The 14,041-nt window shown below is 41.3% G+C and overlaps 1 protein-coding gene across 1 annotated transcript; it reads right to left on the bottom strand.

Annotated features, from left to right (window-relative positions):
• Positions 1-3,858: 3,858 nt before the first annotated feature.
• On the bottom strand, positions 3,859-8,385 carry LOC115116989 (olfactory receptor 1E16-like). Its single transcript, XM_029645442.2, has 6 exons — positions 8,203-8,385; positions 7,442-7,494; positions 6,492-6,713; positions 6,204-6,320; positions 5,878-6,075; positions 3,859-4,250 (listed from the first exon to the last, which is right to left on the bottom strand). The coding sequence occupies exons 1-6, from the start codon at positions 8,347-8,349 to the stop codon at positions 3,992-3,994; spliced, it is 996 nt and encodes a 331-aa protein (XP_029501302.1). The 5' UTR covers positions 8,350-8,385; the 3' UTR covers positions 3,859-3,991.
• Positions 8,386-14,041: the final 5,656 nt, after the last annotated feature.

Genomic DNA, 14,041 nt, shown 5'->3' with positions numbered 1-14,041 from the left:
CACCTCAGCCACACTCAAGGTCCTAAACGATATCATAACCACCATCAATAAGAGGCATTACTGTGCAGCTGTATTCATGTTGGAGGAAATTATAGTTGAAATGATTAACCTCTTCAGTCGACCCTCTACTTTTTTGAACATTTTGTTAAAAATCGCGCAACATTTCAGCGCCCTGCTACTCATGCCAGGAATATAGTACGTTCATATGGTTAGAATGTGTGGATAGGAAACCCTCGGACGTTTTTAAAACTGGTTAAATCACGACTGTGGCTATTACATAACGTGCGTTACATCGGAAAGCGCAGGAAAACCTGATCACAGAAAATGGAAATAAATATCCTTGCGCCACTTCCAGCAATTGTTAACAGTGAGCCGAATTAGATAAGACCGAGCATTCAACTCCCACAGCATCCCCATGTTGTCGAGTATCTTGTGAATTTAATCATCTTTGATTCTTGGTTGAACCGAAAGAGGGGCACTGCTTACCTCCGGTCTCCGCCCAGATCATTCCGGAAGAGCTCTCTCCTGAAATTTTTTCCAAGACGACAGCTAATGATATTTACATCGCCTACGGATGATTTTTATCGCTTATTAACGTTTACTAATACCTAAAGTAGCATTACAAACGTATTTGAAGTGTTTTGTGAAAGTTTATCGTCTACTTTTTGAATTTTAAAAAATGACGTTACGTTGTGAAATCGCTGTTTTTTTCGTTTATCACACAGTCTACATATAACGATATCTTGGCTTTATATGGCCCGATTTAATCGAAATAAAGACCCAATAGTGTTTATGGGACATCTAGGAGTGCCAACAAAGAAGATGGTGAAAGGTAATGACTGTTTTCTATTTTATTGTGCGGTTTGTGTAACGCCGAAATGCTAATTATTTTGTTTACGTCCCCTGCTGTGCTTTTCTGTTGTAGTGTATTGGTGCATGCTATCAGATAATAGCTTCTCATGCTGTCGCCGAAAAGCATTTTAAAAATCGGACTTGTTGCCTGGATTCACAACGAGTGTAGCTTTAATTTGATACCCTGCATGTGTATTTTAATGAACTTTTGAGTTTTAACTAATACTATTAGCATTTAGCGTAGCGCATTTGCATTTCCAGAGCTCTAGTTGGGACGCAAGCGTCCCAAGTAGAGGCAAGAGGTTAAGGGAGAGGGATGATGTATCTTTTCTGACAGATAAGAATGGTCCTTGATGTTCCATTAGTGGAGGAGAAGATATATTTTAGACAGATTGGAATGTCTGGTTTATGAGGGGAGTAGAAGACATCTCCGGACCTGAAAACACTGTGCTATTGTGGGAATCGGAGAGAGTGTGAGAAACTGATGATGTCATTTTATGTTCTCTCTTTAAAATGTAAGGTTCTTTGTATTTTTGGTTAGTACTCTCTTGAATTAAACGCTGTTTACCTGGCTTTTAAGACTGGTCTCGATCTACTTCATGCATAATTAATGAACTTACACCTCATTAATGAACTAGAGCGAGTGCGAATTTGATTTTGGCTATAAAACATATAGGAATTTAGAAATTCCACTAACAATTTATCAACCTGGCCAAGGCTGTCAATCACCACATCTTATTGGCAGACTCAAAAGCCTTGGTTTCTCAAATGACAGCATCGCCTGGTTCACCAACTACTTCTTTGATAGAGTTCAGTGTGTCAAATCGGAGGTCCTGTTGTCCGGACCTCTGGCAGTCTCTATGGTGGTTCAATTCTCGGGCCGACTCTGTTCTCTGTATACATCAATGATGTCGCTCTTGCTGCTGGTGATTCTTTGATCCACCTCTACACAGATGACACCATTCTGTATACTTCTGGACCTTCTTTGGACACTGTGTTAACTAACCTCCAGACGAGCTTCAATGCCATACAACTCTCCTTCTGTGGCCTCCAATTGCTCTTAAATGCAAGTAAAACTAAATGCATGCTCTTCAACCGATCACTGCCCGCACGTACCCACCCGTCCAGCATCACTACTCTGGACGGTTCTGACTTAGAATATGTGGACAACTACAAATACCTAGGTATCTGGCTAGACTGTAAACTCTCCTTCCAGACTCACATTAAGCATCTCCAATCCAAAATTAAATCTAGAATTGGCTTCCTATTTCGCAACAAAGCATCCTTCACTCATGCTGCCAAAAATACCCTCGTAAAACCGACCATCCTACCGATCCTCGACTACAACAATGTCATTTATAAAATAGCCACCAACACTCTACTCAACAAATTGGATGCAGTCTATCACAGTGCCATCCGTTTTGTCACCAAAGCCCCATATACTACCCACCACTGCGACCTGTATGCTCTCTTTGGCTGGCCCTCGCTTCGCCCCGCCTTATTTCAGCTCACTGGTCAACATAGCAGCTCCAACCCGTAGCACACGCTCCAGCAGGTATATCTCACTGGTCACCCCCAAAGCCAATTCCTCCTTTGGTCGCCTTTCCTTCCAGTTCTCTACTGCCAATGACTGGAACGAACTGCAAATATGAGACCCAAATATGGGTCTCCACTGAAGCTGGAGACCCATATCTCCCTCACTAGCTTTAAGCACCAGCTGTCAGAGCAGTTCACATATCACTGCACCTGGACATAGCCTATCTGTTAACAGCCCATCAAACTACCTCATCCCCATACTGTATGTATTAATTTATCTTGCTGCTTTGCACCCCAGTATCTCTACTTGCACATTCATCTTCTGCCCATCTACCATTCCAGTGTTCATTTCTATATTGTAATTACTTCGCCACCATGGCCTATTTATTGCCTTACCTCCCTTATCTTACCTCATTTGCACTCACTGTATATACACTTTTTCTTTTCTCTACTGTATTATTGACTGTATGTTTGTTTATTCCATGTGTAACTCTGTGTTGTTGTATGTGTCAAACTGCTTTGCTTTATTTTGGCCAGGTTGCAGTTGTAAATGAAATGAAATAAAGGTGAAACAAAAATTTTAAAAAGTTGAAGATAACAGAGGTTATAACAACGTCGGTGAGAAAACTGTTGAAAGTGAACAGATTCATAGGACCAGCGCTATAACTAAAATAACATATCCAGGCCGTTTGTTAAGAAATTATACCTCATTTATGCAGAGTTATGTGACATTAGAATACTTGTGTTACTGGTGCTAACAACGTACTTGGCCGTGTGGAGGTTCCTGGCCAGGTAGATAACAGCCATGATGGAGTTAGCCATGACCGTCACGGCAAAGACACTGAAACACATGATAGTATTTCATGGAAACTGTTGATGTAGAAATATCACTGGCGTTTTGAATGTTGCAGTGTAAGAGATTAGGACTGACTGCTCGTAAGCCATGTTCCAGGAAACTAGGAGGGTCCGTGGGCAAGAGCCCCTGGGTAGTTTTCTTTTGTAAAAGCAGCTGTTAATTGGTCACTGGAATCCTGGGAGGTTTAGGTCTGTGACCAAGATGGAATTACAATAAAATACCAATCTCAAGTCAGGTGTAATGAGGATGCTTTGAACATTGAAATAACTTGACTACTTGATTTGAAGTCCAAGATCATCGTCATATATCACTTAATATAATCAGGTAAATGTTTTCACCTTCAAAATCTTAAGCTATCAAGAGGTATTTTTTTTGCCATTTTCTTTAACAAGGGTCTGGCATACCTCCACATACCCCCTGAATTCAAGCTCTGGTTATAGGACGACTATGGTGAGGTCATCGTGCAGGGGTTGGCTGACATACAGGTATCTATCTATATGGTAACTCCTGCTTGCTAAGCACTTTGTGAAACTGAGCTGTAGAAGGGGCTTTATAAATAGATTTGATTTGGGTTTTATCCAGCCTTTTTATTATGACATTTTCTGTATGGCTTTAAAGGCATATTGCCAAAATAATATCAATATTTCATTTCAGAAAAACATAATTCACTATGGCAGATACAGTATATCTTACACAGCATTTCAATCAAAAACAAGTCAAATAGAGATATAAATAAATAGTAACACTTCATGTTGATTGGATCGGCACTACAGCTCTCTGTGCTCTTCTTTTACTAAGCAGCTTCTTGGCCGATTCCTTAAACTCCTCTGTCTTCAGAACATATATGATGGGGTTGAGCATGGGCGGCAGCACCGAGGTCAGGGAGAGGTTGATGATCCGGGCGTTGGTTGGTATGATTGAGTGAAGGAAGTATGTAAAATGAATAGGCAGGTAGAATATGGCTACGAGTATCAGGTGTGAGGTACACGTCTTCAAGGCTCTGACTCTGAGAGAGAGAGAGAGAGAGAGAAAGAGAAGGAGAGAGAGAATGAGAGAGAGAGAAAATTAGAGAAGGAGAGAGAGGGAGAGAGAGGAAGAGAGAAGTAGAGAGAGGGAAAGCGAGAGAAGGAGAGTGAAGGAGAGAAAGAGGGAGAGAGAGAGAAAGAGAGAGAGAGAGAGAGAAAAGGACAAAGTGTAAGTACAGTAAGTCATCATCTATCCAGTTCAATGACATTCTCAGTATTTACAGCATTTATCACTAGAACAACATACACTATATATACAAAGGTATGTGGACACCCCTTCAAATTAGTGGATGCGGCTATTTCAGCCACACCCAGGTGTATAAAACTGTATAAAATGTTATAGGATGCTTCCTTTCCAACCAGCCAGTCAGCTGCCCCGGTCAACTGTAAGTGTTGTTATTGGAGATTGCCAATGTCTAGGAGCAAGAACGGCTCAGCCACAAAGTGGTAGGCAACACAAGCTCACAGAACGGGACCGCCGAGTAATGAAGCGCATAAAAATCATCTGTCCTCACTACTGGGTTTCAAACTGCCTCTGGAAGTAATTAACTGTTCTTCAAGGAGCTTCATGAAATGGGTTTCCATGGCTAATCAACCGCAAACAAGCCTATGCTCACTGTGATCAAGACCAAGTGTCTCCTGGAGTTCTGTAAAACTCGTAGATATTGGACTCTAGAGGAGTGGAAACACGTTCTCTGGAGTGATGAATCACGCTTCATCATCTGGCAGTCCGATGGACGTTTCTGGGTGTGGCAGACTGCAGGAGAACTCTACCTGCCCCAATGCATAGTTCCAACTGTAAAGTTTAGTGGAGGACGAATAACGGTCTGGGGCTGTTTTTCATGGTTCGGGCTAGGCCTCTTAGTTGCAGTGAAGGGATTTCTTAACGCTACAGCATACAATGACATTCTGGATTCTGTGCTTCCAACTTTGTGACAACAGTTTGGAGAAGGACCTTTCCTATTTCAGCATGACAATACCCCAGTGCACAAAGCGAGGTCCATACAGAAGTGGTTTGTCGAAATCAGTGTGGAAGAACTTGACTAGCTTGCACAGAGCTCTAACCTCAACCCCATCGAACACCTTTGGGATGAATTGGAACGCCGACTGCAAGCCAGGCCAAATTGCCCAACGTCAGCGTCCGACATCACTAATGCTCTTATGCCTGAATGGAAGCAAGTCCCCGCAGCGATGCTCCAACATCTAGTGAAAAGCCTTCCCAGAAGAGAGGAGGCTGTTATATCAGCAATGTTCCAACATCTAGTGGAAAGCCTGCCCAGAAGAGTGGAGGCTGTTATAACAGCAATGTTCCAACATCTAGTGGAAAGCCTGCCCAGAAGAGTGGAGGCTGTTATAACAGCAATGTTCCAACATCTAGTGGAAAGCCTTCCCAGAAGAGAGGAGGCTGTTATAGCAGCAAATGGGGGACCAACTCCATTTTAATGCCCATGATTTTGAATGAGATGAATGATGAGCAGGTGTCCACATACTTTTGGTCCTGTAGTGTATATCTGAGACAGCACAACAATCAGTATCAGAGCTATATGTTTAGGTATATAAACTAAATCTCTGGCTAAATCTCTGACTCTGATCAGTATGACTTCTCACCTGTCCTGGGGCAGTGTGATGGTGAACAGGGCGTGTGTGATACAGATGTATGATGATATGATGAATACCATGGGGAGAAAGAGGACTATACTGGGGTTGAGATAAGATATTACTATGTTAGGGACCACATCAGAACAGGGGGCCGCCAGACGGAACAGGGGACCGTGGTCACAGAAGTAGCTGTTGATCACCAGAGACCTACAATACAATACATCTTCATTGTCCATATGTTACGGTGATCAACTGATCATTTATTTTTACAGCACCTGGCCCGGGATTCAAACCGGGAACCTTTCGGCAACAGGTTCACCTCCTCAGCCACCTACCGGCAGAAGGAGAGTCGGGTGATGAGGCACACAGCCAGCAACACCAGGAACACAGCAAACGCCCAGGCAGCACCCGTCAGCTGGAACATGGACCTGTAAGTCACCATCATATGGTACCTGTGTGGACAGTGGAAAGAAGCTGTTATCAGGGATTTTAGATGCAGTGTATCCATATATCAGGTTGAATTGTCAGTGAAAGCAGAAACATTATTATCACACAAGGGGCAATTATGGAGGCCTTCTGAATTGTATTTTTTTAATGATTTGTTTTGATGTATTATCTGAGACCTGAGTGGGCAGCAGATGGCCACCAGTCTGTCGTAGGAGAGGATGGTGAGGTTGAAGGACTGCAAGTTGAGGAAGAGGAAGATGAAGAAGAGGCTAGTGAGGCAATGGTCGTAGGAGATGAGATGTCTGCTGAAGAGGAACATATCCAGGAGCTTGGGGACCATGGCAGTGCTCCCACACACGTCTGTGAAGGCCAGGTTGAACACAGCAATGTACTTGGGGCTGTAAGGGTAAGATCCTGACTTGATTATCTCCATGGGGAAATGTTGTTTATGCACTAGACACAGGACATAGACAATTACAGAGAAGGTAAATACCATCAATCAGTAAAGAAGTAGACAAAAAGTGGAGATCCTAAACATCTTTACACTGTCATCTGTAATGTGTAAGTTATCAACTATAGACCATCCGGCTGATCTAATGGTGGTTTTCATTCAGAATCAACTATAGACCATCCAGCTGAACCTAATGGTGGTTTTCATTCAGAATCAACTATAGACCATCCAGCTGATCTAATGGTGGTTTTCATTCAGAATCAACTACAGACCATCCAGCTGAACCTAATGGTGGTTTTCATTCAGAATCAACTATAGACCATCCAGCTGATGTAATAGTGGTTTTCATTCAGAATCAACTATAGACCATCCAGCTGAACCTAATGGTGGTTTTCATTCAGAATCAACTACAGACCATCCAGCTGAACCTAATGGTGGTTTTCATTCAGATGCCTTATTGAGAGGCAGACCGGTAACCAGGGATACAGTTGAAATCCCGAGCTGATGGGGGGAATCTAAAAGGAGTGAACTAGCAGCCAGAACCCCTGTGCTGCTTCAGCTTGTGTTGTGTGTGTTGTGGTTCATCTGGTTGGGTTCTGGAACTGCAAAAATACAGTCCAATAAAGGTAGAATTCTGCTGTATTATTACCACTGAGATAAAAGAGGACTGATTACCTGTGGAGACTGTTGTCCATGTAGATAACCATCATGACGAAGGTGTTGCCCACCTAGACCCAATACACACACACACACACACACACACACACACACACACACACACACACACACACACACACACACACACACACACACACACACACACACACACACACACACACACACACACACACACACAGGAGGAACCATGACTCATAATGTATATACAGGTCAATTCATTTGGCCGTTGACTATATGTGGTGCTATAGGACCCCAGCTGAAATGAAACTGCACCATATCAGGTTTTCTATCAGTTTTCTATCAGGTTTTCTTAAGTTCAAAAAAGATGTGCTTTTGATAGGAAAGTGAACCTTTTCTAGTTAATCAAGTGGATAAAATCAGCTAGTTAGTAGCGCCCTGGACCAGAGCTAGTTTGTAACAACCTGGACCAGAGCTAGTTTGTAACAGCCTGGACCAGAGGCAGTTTGTAACAGCCTTGACCAGAGCTAGTTTGTAACAGCCTGGACCAGAGGCAGTTTGTAACAGCCTGGACCAGAGCTAGTTTGTAACAGCCTGGACTACAGCTAGTTTGTAACAGCCTGGACCAGAGCTAGTTTGTAACAGCCTGGACTACAGCTAGTTTGTAACAGCCTGGACCAGAGCTAGTTAGTAACAGCCTGGATCACACATAGTTTTGTAACATCGTAGACCAGAGCTAGTTTGTAACAGCGTAGACCAGAGCTAGTTTGTAACAGCGTAGACCAGAGCTATGGACTAACCAGAGAGATGATGTATACGAAGCAGAGGAAGACATAATAGTACTCCATGTGGGGGATGTCGATGAAACCACTGATGAAGAAGTAAGGGGGTCGGATAATGGGGTCAATGTTATCTGTCTGGTTAGGGTCAGAGGTCAGGTAACTCATCCTGACTGGTGGTGCTATCAGTGATTCCTCCTGGCTCGTAATAATCTGTGGAAATATAAAATAAATACTTTACTGTTTTTTAATTCACCTGTTGAGACATTGCAATGGGTGAAACATCATCAATACAAAGGCAAATAGGCCTCCCGTGTGGCGCAGTGGTTAAGGGCGTTGTACTGCAGCGCCAGCTGTGCCTCCAGAGACTCTGGGTTTGCGCCCAGGCTCTGTCGTAACCGGCATTGACCGGGAGGTCCATGGGGCGATGCATAATTGGCCTAGCATCGTCTGCGTTAGGGAGGGTTTGGCCGGTAGGGATATCCTTGACTCATCGCACACCAGCGACTCCTGTGGTGGGCCGGGCGCAGTGCGCGCTAACCAAGGTTGCCAGGTGCACGGTGTTTCCTCTGACACATTGGTGCGGCTGGCTTCCAGGTTGGATGCGCGCTGTGTTAAGAAGCAGTGCGGCTTGGTTGGTTTGTGTATCGGAGGACGCATGACTTTCAACCTTCGTCTCTCCCTTGAGCCCGTACGGGTGTTGTAGCGATGAGATAGTAGCTACTAACGATTGGATACCACAAAATTGGGGAGAAAAATGGGGTAAAACATTTTTTTTTTAATTAAAAAAAGAACCTGTGTTGTATTCTGAACACCATCTTTTTTTAAACTAGCCTAGAAAAAAGGGCTAAAATTCAAAAATAAAAAAATACAAAGGCAAATATCCACATTCAATTGTCTATCGTTTATGTTATCGTATTTAAAAAAGAAGAATACAATTATTTTATCTGACAACAAAGTAAAAAATAGAATCCATTTGACTTTTACCTCAGATATTCTAATGAATAATCCAAGGAATATCACTGGAAAGGTGATATTGGTTTCACATTCCCCCCCATTAGAATAACTCTTACCTGTTGAACCCTCATACTGTAATGTCTAACATGGTACAACTACATACTGCAGAAACTAAGTCTTACCTGGTCTTACCACAGACTTGATCCAAATGTCTCTCTTCAGTAGTCTGGTGATGTGTGTTGGACTGAAGACCAATTTGTGGTGCTGGCTCTGAGTCCACCTCAACTGTTATACCTGCAGCCTCATGGTGAATCTGTAGTAGCATGTCCCCTGTGGGCCACCGTAGTTGTGTATGACACACCTTGATTGAGTGAAGAAGACATGTCGGAGATGAATACCCTTGCTGTTGTTGTTGTTTTTGTGTGGTTGTCATAGGACACATCTCAATGCCCTTCTGGAACTACCAACCACACAGGCTGAGAAGAGAGAGGGGGGAAACGAAAGAAAGATGAGGAAAGAGAGAGGAAGGAGGAGAGAGAAGGAGGAGAGAGAAAGAGAGGAGAAATTAGAGAGAAAGAGAAGAGAGTTGACCATTCAGATCTCATCAAATTACATTTTTAATGTTTTGGTAATTGTGGTCATTTTAATAATTTAGCAGACACTCTCATCCAGTTGAGCTAATGAATTGAGCTAATAACAGTAGTGTAAAGTACTTAAGTAAAACTACTTTAAGGTGCTAATTAAGTAGTTTTTTGGGGGTATCTGTACTTTCCCTTAATATTTATATTTTTGACAAGTTTTACTTTTACTTCACTACATTCCTGAAGAAAATATTTAACTTTTACTCCAGGATGATAACTAGACCTCTATCTATTTGTAGTTTCATATTGTCACGACTTCCGCCGAAGTTGGCTCCCCTGCCTGTTCGGGCGGTGCTCGGCGGTCGTCGTCACCGTCCTACTAGCCGCTACCGATCCCTTTTTCGTTTGTCTGTTGGTTTTGTCTTATTAGTTTCACCTGTGTGTATTTTGGTTTAGTTAGCATCCCTATATGTAGTAGTTTGACTCGCCCTTGTTTTGTGCGGGATTGTCTTTTGTTACGTGTGTACATATTAGGTTGTGGTGTATTTTATTTTCTATACTGGACACCCTGTGGTTTTGGGTTGTCTGGAATAGTGTTCTGCGCCCTGTATTGTATTGGGCTTATCAGTTTGGTGTGCAATAGTAAAGCACTTTACTCCGTTACTCTCTCTCTGCGTCTGATTCCTGCACACACACGTAGTCCCGCGTGACACATATAGGATGATTTCTAAACATCTATCTATCTGTAGTATCATAGAGGATGATTACTAGACCTCTATCTATCTGTAGTATCATAGAGGATGATTACTAGACCTCTATCTATCTGTAGTATCATAGAGGATGATTACCAGACCTCTATCTATCTGTAGTATTATAGAGGATGATTACCAGACCTCTATCTATCGGTAGTATTATAGAGGATGATTACCAGACCTCTATCTATCTGTAGTATTACAGAGGATGATTACCAGACCTATATCTATCTGTAGTATCATAGAGGATGATTTCTAGACCTCTATCTATCTGTAGTATTATAGAGGATGATTACTAGACCTCTATATATCTGTAGTATCATAGAGGATGATTACCAGACCTTTATCTATCTGTAGTATTATAGAGGATGATTACCAGACCTCTATCTATCTGTAGTATCATAGAGGATGATTACTAGACCTCTATCTATCTGTAGTATCATAGAGGATGATTACCAGACCTCTATCTATCTGTAGTATCATAGAGGGTGATTACGATATCTCTATCTATCTGTAGTATCATAGGGGATGATTACCAGACCTCTATCTATCTGTAGTATCATAGAGGATGATTACCAGACCTCTATCTATCTGTAGTATCATAGAGGATGATTACCAGACCTCTATTTATCTGTAGTATCATAGAGGATGATTACCAGACCTCTATATATCTGTCAACACATGAGTATCCTTATGAGTACACAGTCAGGCTAATGAGATAACTAATGAGGACCGGCTTGTCCACATAGCTTAGAAACACTCTCTGGAGATGAGAGAGAGAGATAGATAGAAGGAGAGAGAGAGCAACTCATGTGTAAGCAACAGGTCAAACCCAGCTAACAACAAATGTTCCCACATCTTTAGAGAATGTTCCCTTAGGAGTCTCATTACGTCATTAACTAACAATTTCATAGGAATGTTCCCGTGATGTGCAAGGAATTTTTTCAAGAGACGGTGATCGCTACATAAATAGTCATATTAAACATTCATGAAAATACAAGTTTCTCACATGTATCGAAAGCCTAGAATCTTGCTAATCCAACTGCGTTGTCAAATTTAAAAAAGGATTTACTGCGAAAGAATACGATGCGATTATCTGAGGATAGAGCCCCATAAAAAAAACTATTTCAACCAGCACAGGCGTAACAAAATCACAAACAGCATTAAAATAAATAGTTTACCTTTGACGATCTTCGTCTGTTTGCAATTCCAATGCTCATTGTTACACAATGAATGATCTTTTGTTTGATAAAATCCGTTTTTATAGCCTAACACGAAACATTTTGTGAGCCGCTTGTGTCGTGAATTCCGTCTCATTCCATGTTCGACGACACATTCGAGGGTAAATACCCCACACAGAACGTGACTTTTCCAGTCATGTTTGGTTTCATTGCAATCAACTGGTTTGTTTGTAACACAACCAAACCTGATGGGTCATTTCGCGGGACGTATTGACTGAAAGAAACCGATTTGAAGAACAACAAGTAATGACATCACCGTGCAACAATGATATGACCACTGTTTCGTTGATTGACTGTATTTTAACCCAATGACCACTGATCGTCTTGAAATGTAGCTGGGTAGATAGCCAATGAGCTGAGATAAACGGCAATATGCAATTGTTATGTGTTGGAAGACCAACCCATGTAGTAAACTCGGACATAAAGAGAGTCATTCGCTATTGAAGTTTTATACCGGACGGAGCTACGCATATTACGCACAGCATTGTTTGGTAAATACGCAGATTTAGCTGTTTATATATCAATCAGTATGGCGACTAAGTCAGGGAAAGCTAAATCTAAGTCTAGATATACAGATGTACACACAATTTTAGAAGAAATTGATCGAAAAGGTGAGACAGAGATTTTTATAGGATGATAAATTTAGCGATTCCCAAGTGGAGGAATATTTTTTGAACAGAGAGGACATGTTTTGGACTGGTAAGTTCTTCTCATGTTAATGCCCTTGTTTGAAATTAATAATATAAAACATTATTTGTGATTTTTATTTTATTTTATAAGCAATATATAAAAATGTAATGTAATGAAATGTGAGATGCGTGTGTCTGCAGCCCCACCCCAACCCACATGAAATAGCCTATTTGAGGCTGTTGAGGGGAGGGCAGGCCCACAACAATGGCCAAAGTGAAATGGAGACAGTAGATACAGCTGGTCCGTTGTAATGTAATAAAGACAGTAGATCTAGCTGGTCTGTCATAATATAATAGAGACAGTAGATCTAGCTGAAATGTCATAATATTAAAGAGACAGTAGATCTAGCTGAAATGTCATAATATAAAAGAGACAGTAGATCTAGCAGGTCTATAATAATATATTCAACCTTATGCTCCCTGTACTCTATATATATATCTGTTTATTATACTTGTTGATACTCACTTTACAGCAGAAAGAGACTGCTATGGCACCTGGCATCAGCAGCACAATATTGTGTAGAGCTTTGGCAAAGTGGGTGGGGTTATATCCTTCTGTTAGAGGAATTAAATTCCTATATGTTTATTACCCAATTCAATTAATACACTCAGCCCATTTCTAAGGATTTGTAAGAAACTTATTTGCATAAAATGGGCGGAGACCAGTCTCAAAATCAAGCACTAGCGTTTATTCTCGAGAGTACTGAACATGATACAATTTACAACAGGTTATAAACTGAAAATGACGTCATTAGGTTTCCAACTGTCCCGTCCCTCCACTCCGGTACAATGGCAGTATAGTTCTCAAGCCGCATCCTCTACCAGTTTAGATAATTTATGACTAGGCCAAGGCCTCCCTGTGTAGATAAGCATTCTAGCCAGTCTGACGATAAGTTCATTAGTTTCTACCAAGGAACAGAAGTGTTTGTTCTAATTCTTGATTATAATTACACACATTATATTCAGTACTAGGATTAAAAGAAAATTCATACATCTATAGAGTAACATAATAGTATTCTGATTAGTCAGTCCTGATTGAAATGTATACATAATTAGTCATTATTGATAAAAAATCCCTTGACCTCTTGGAACCACACCCCCCGGATCCTGGATAGTTGTCATCAACTACGCTAAATAGCATAGCGCAATGGTCAAATAATCTTACTAGAAAATATTCATATTCATGAAATCACAAGTGAAATATAGCGAAACACAGCTTAGCCTTTTGTTAATCACCCTGTCGTCTCAGATTTTGAAATTATGCTTTACAGCGAAAACAATACAAGTGTTTGTGTAAGTTTATCGATATACTAGAAAAACATTATGTACACCTAGCGGCAGGTAACTTGGTCACGAAAATCAGAAAAGCAATCAAATTAATCGTTTACCTTTGATGAGCTTCGGATGTTTTCACTCATGAGACTCCCGGTTAGACAGCAAATGTTCCTTTTGTTCCATAAAGATATTTTTTATATCCAAATACCTCCGTTAGTTTGATGCATTATGCCTAGGAATCCACCGGAAATAGCGCTCACGACAACGCAGACAAAAATTCCAAATTATATCCATAATATCGACAGAAACATGGCAAACGTTTTTTATAATCAATCCTCATGGTGTTTTTCTAATATCTATTCGAT

The sequence above is a fragment of the Oncorhynchus nerka genome, linkage group LG19, assembly GCF_034236695.1.
Source record: "Oncorhynchus nerka isolate Pitt River linkage group LG19, Oner_Uvic_2.0, whole genome shotgun sequence".
Classification (NCBI taxonomy): Eukaryota; Metazoa; Chordata; class Actinopteri; order Salmoniformes; family Salmonidae; genus Oncorhynchus; species Oncorhynchus nerka.
This window is presented reverse-complemented; position numbering and strand designations above follow the sequence as displayed.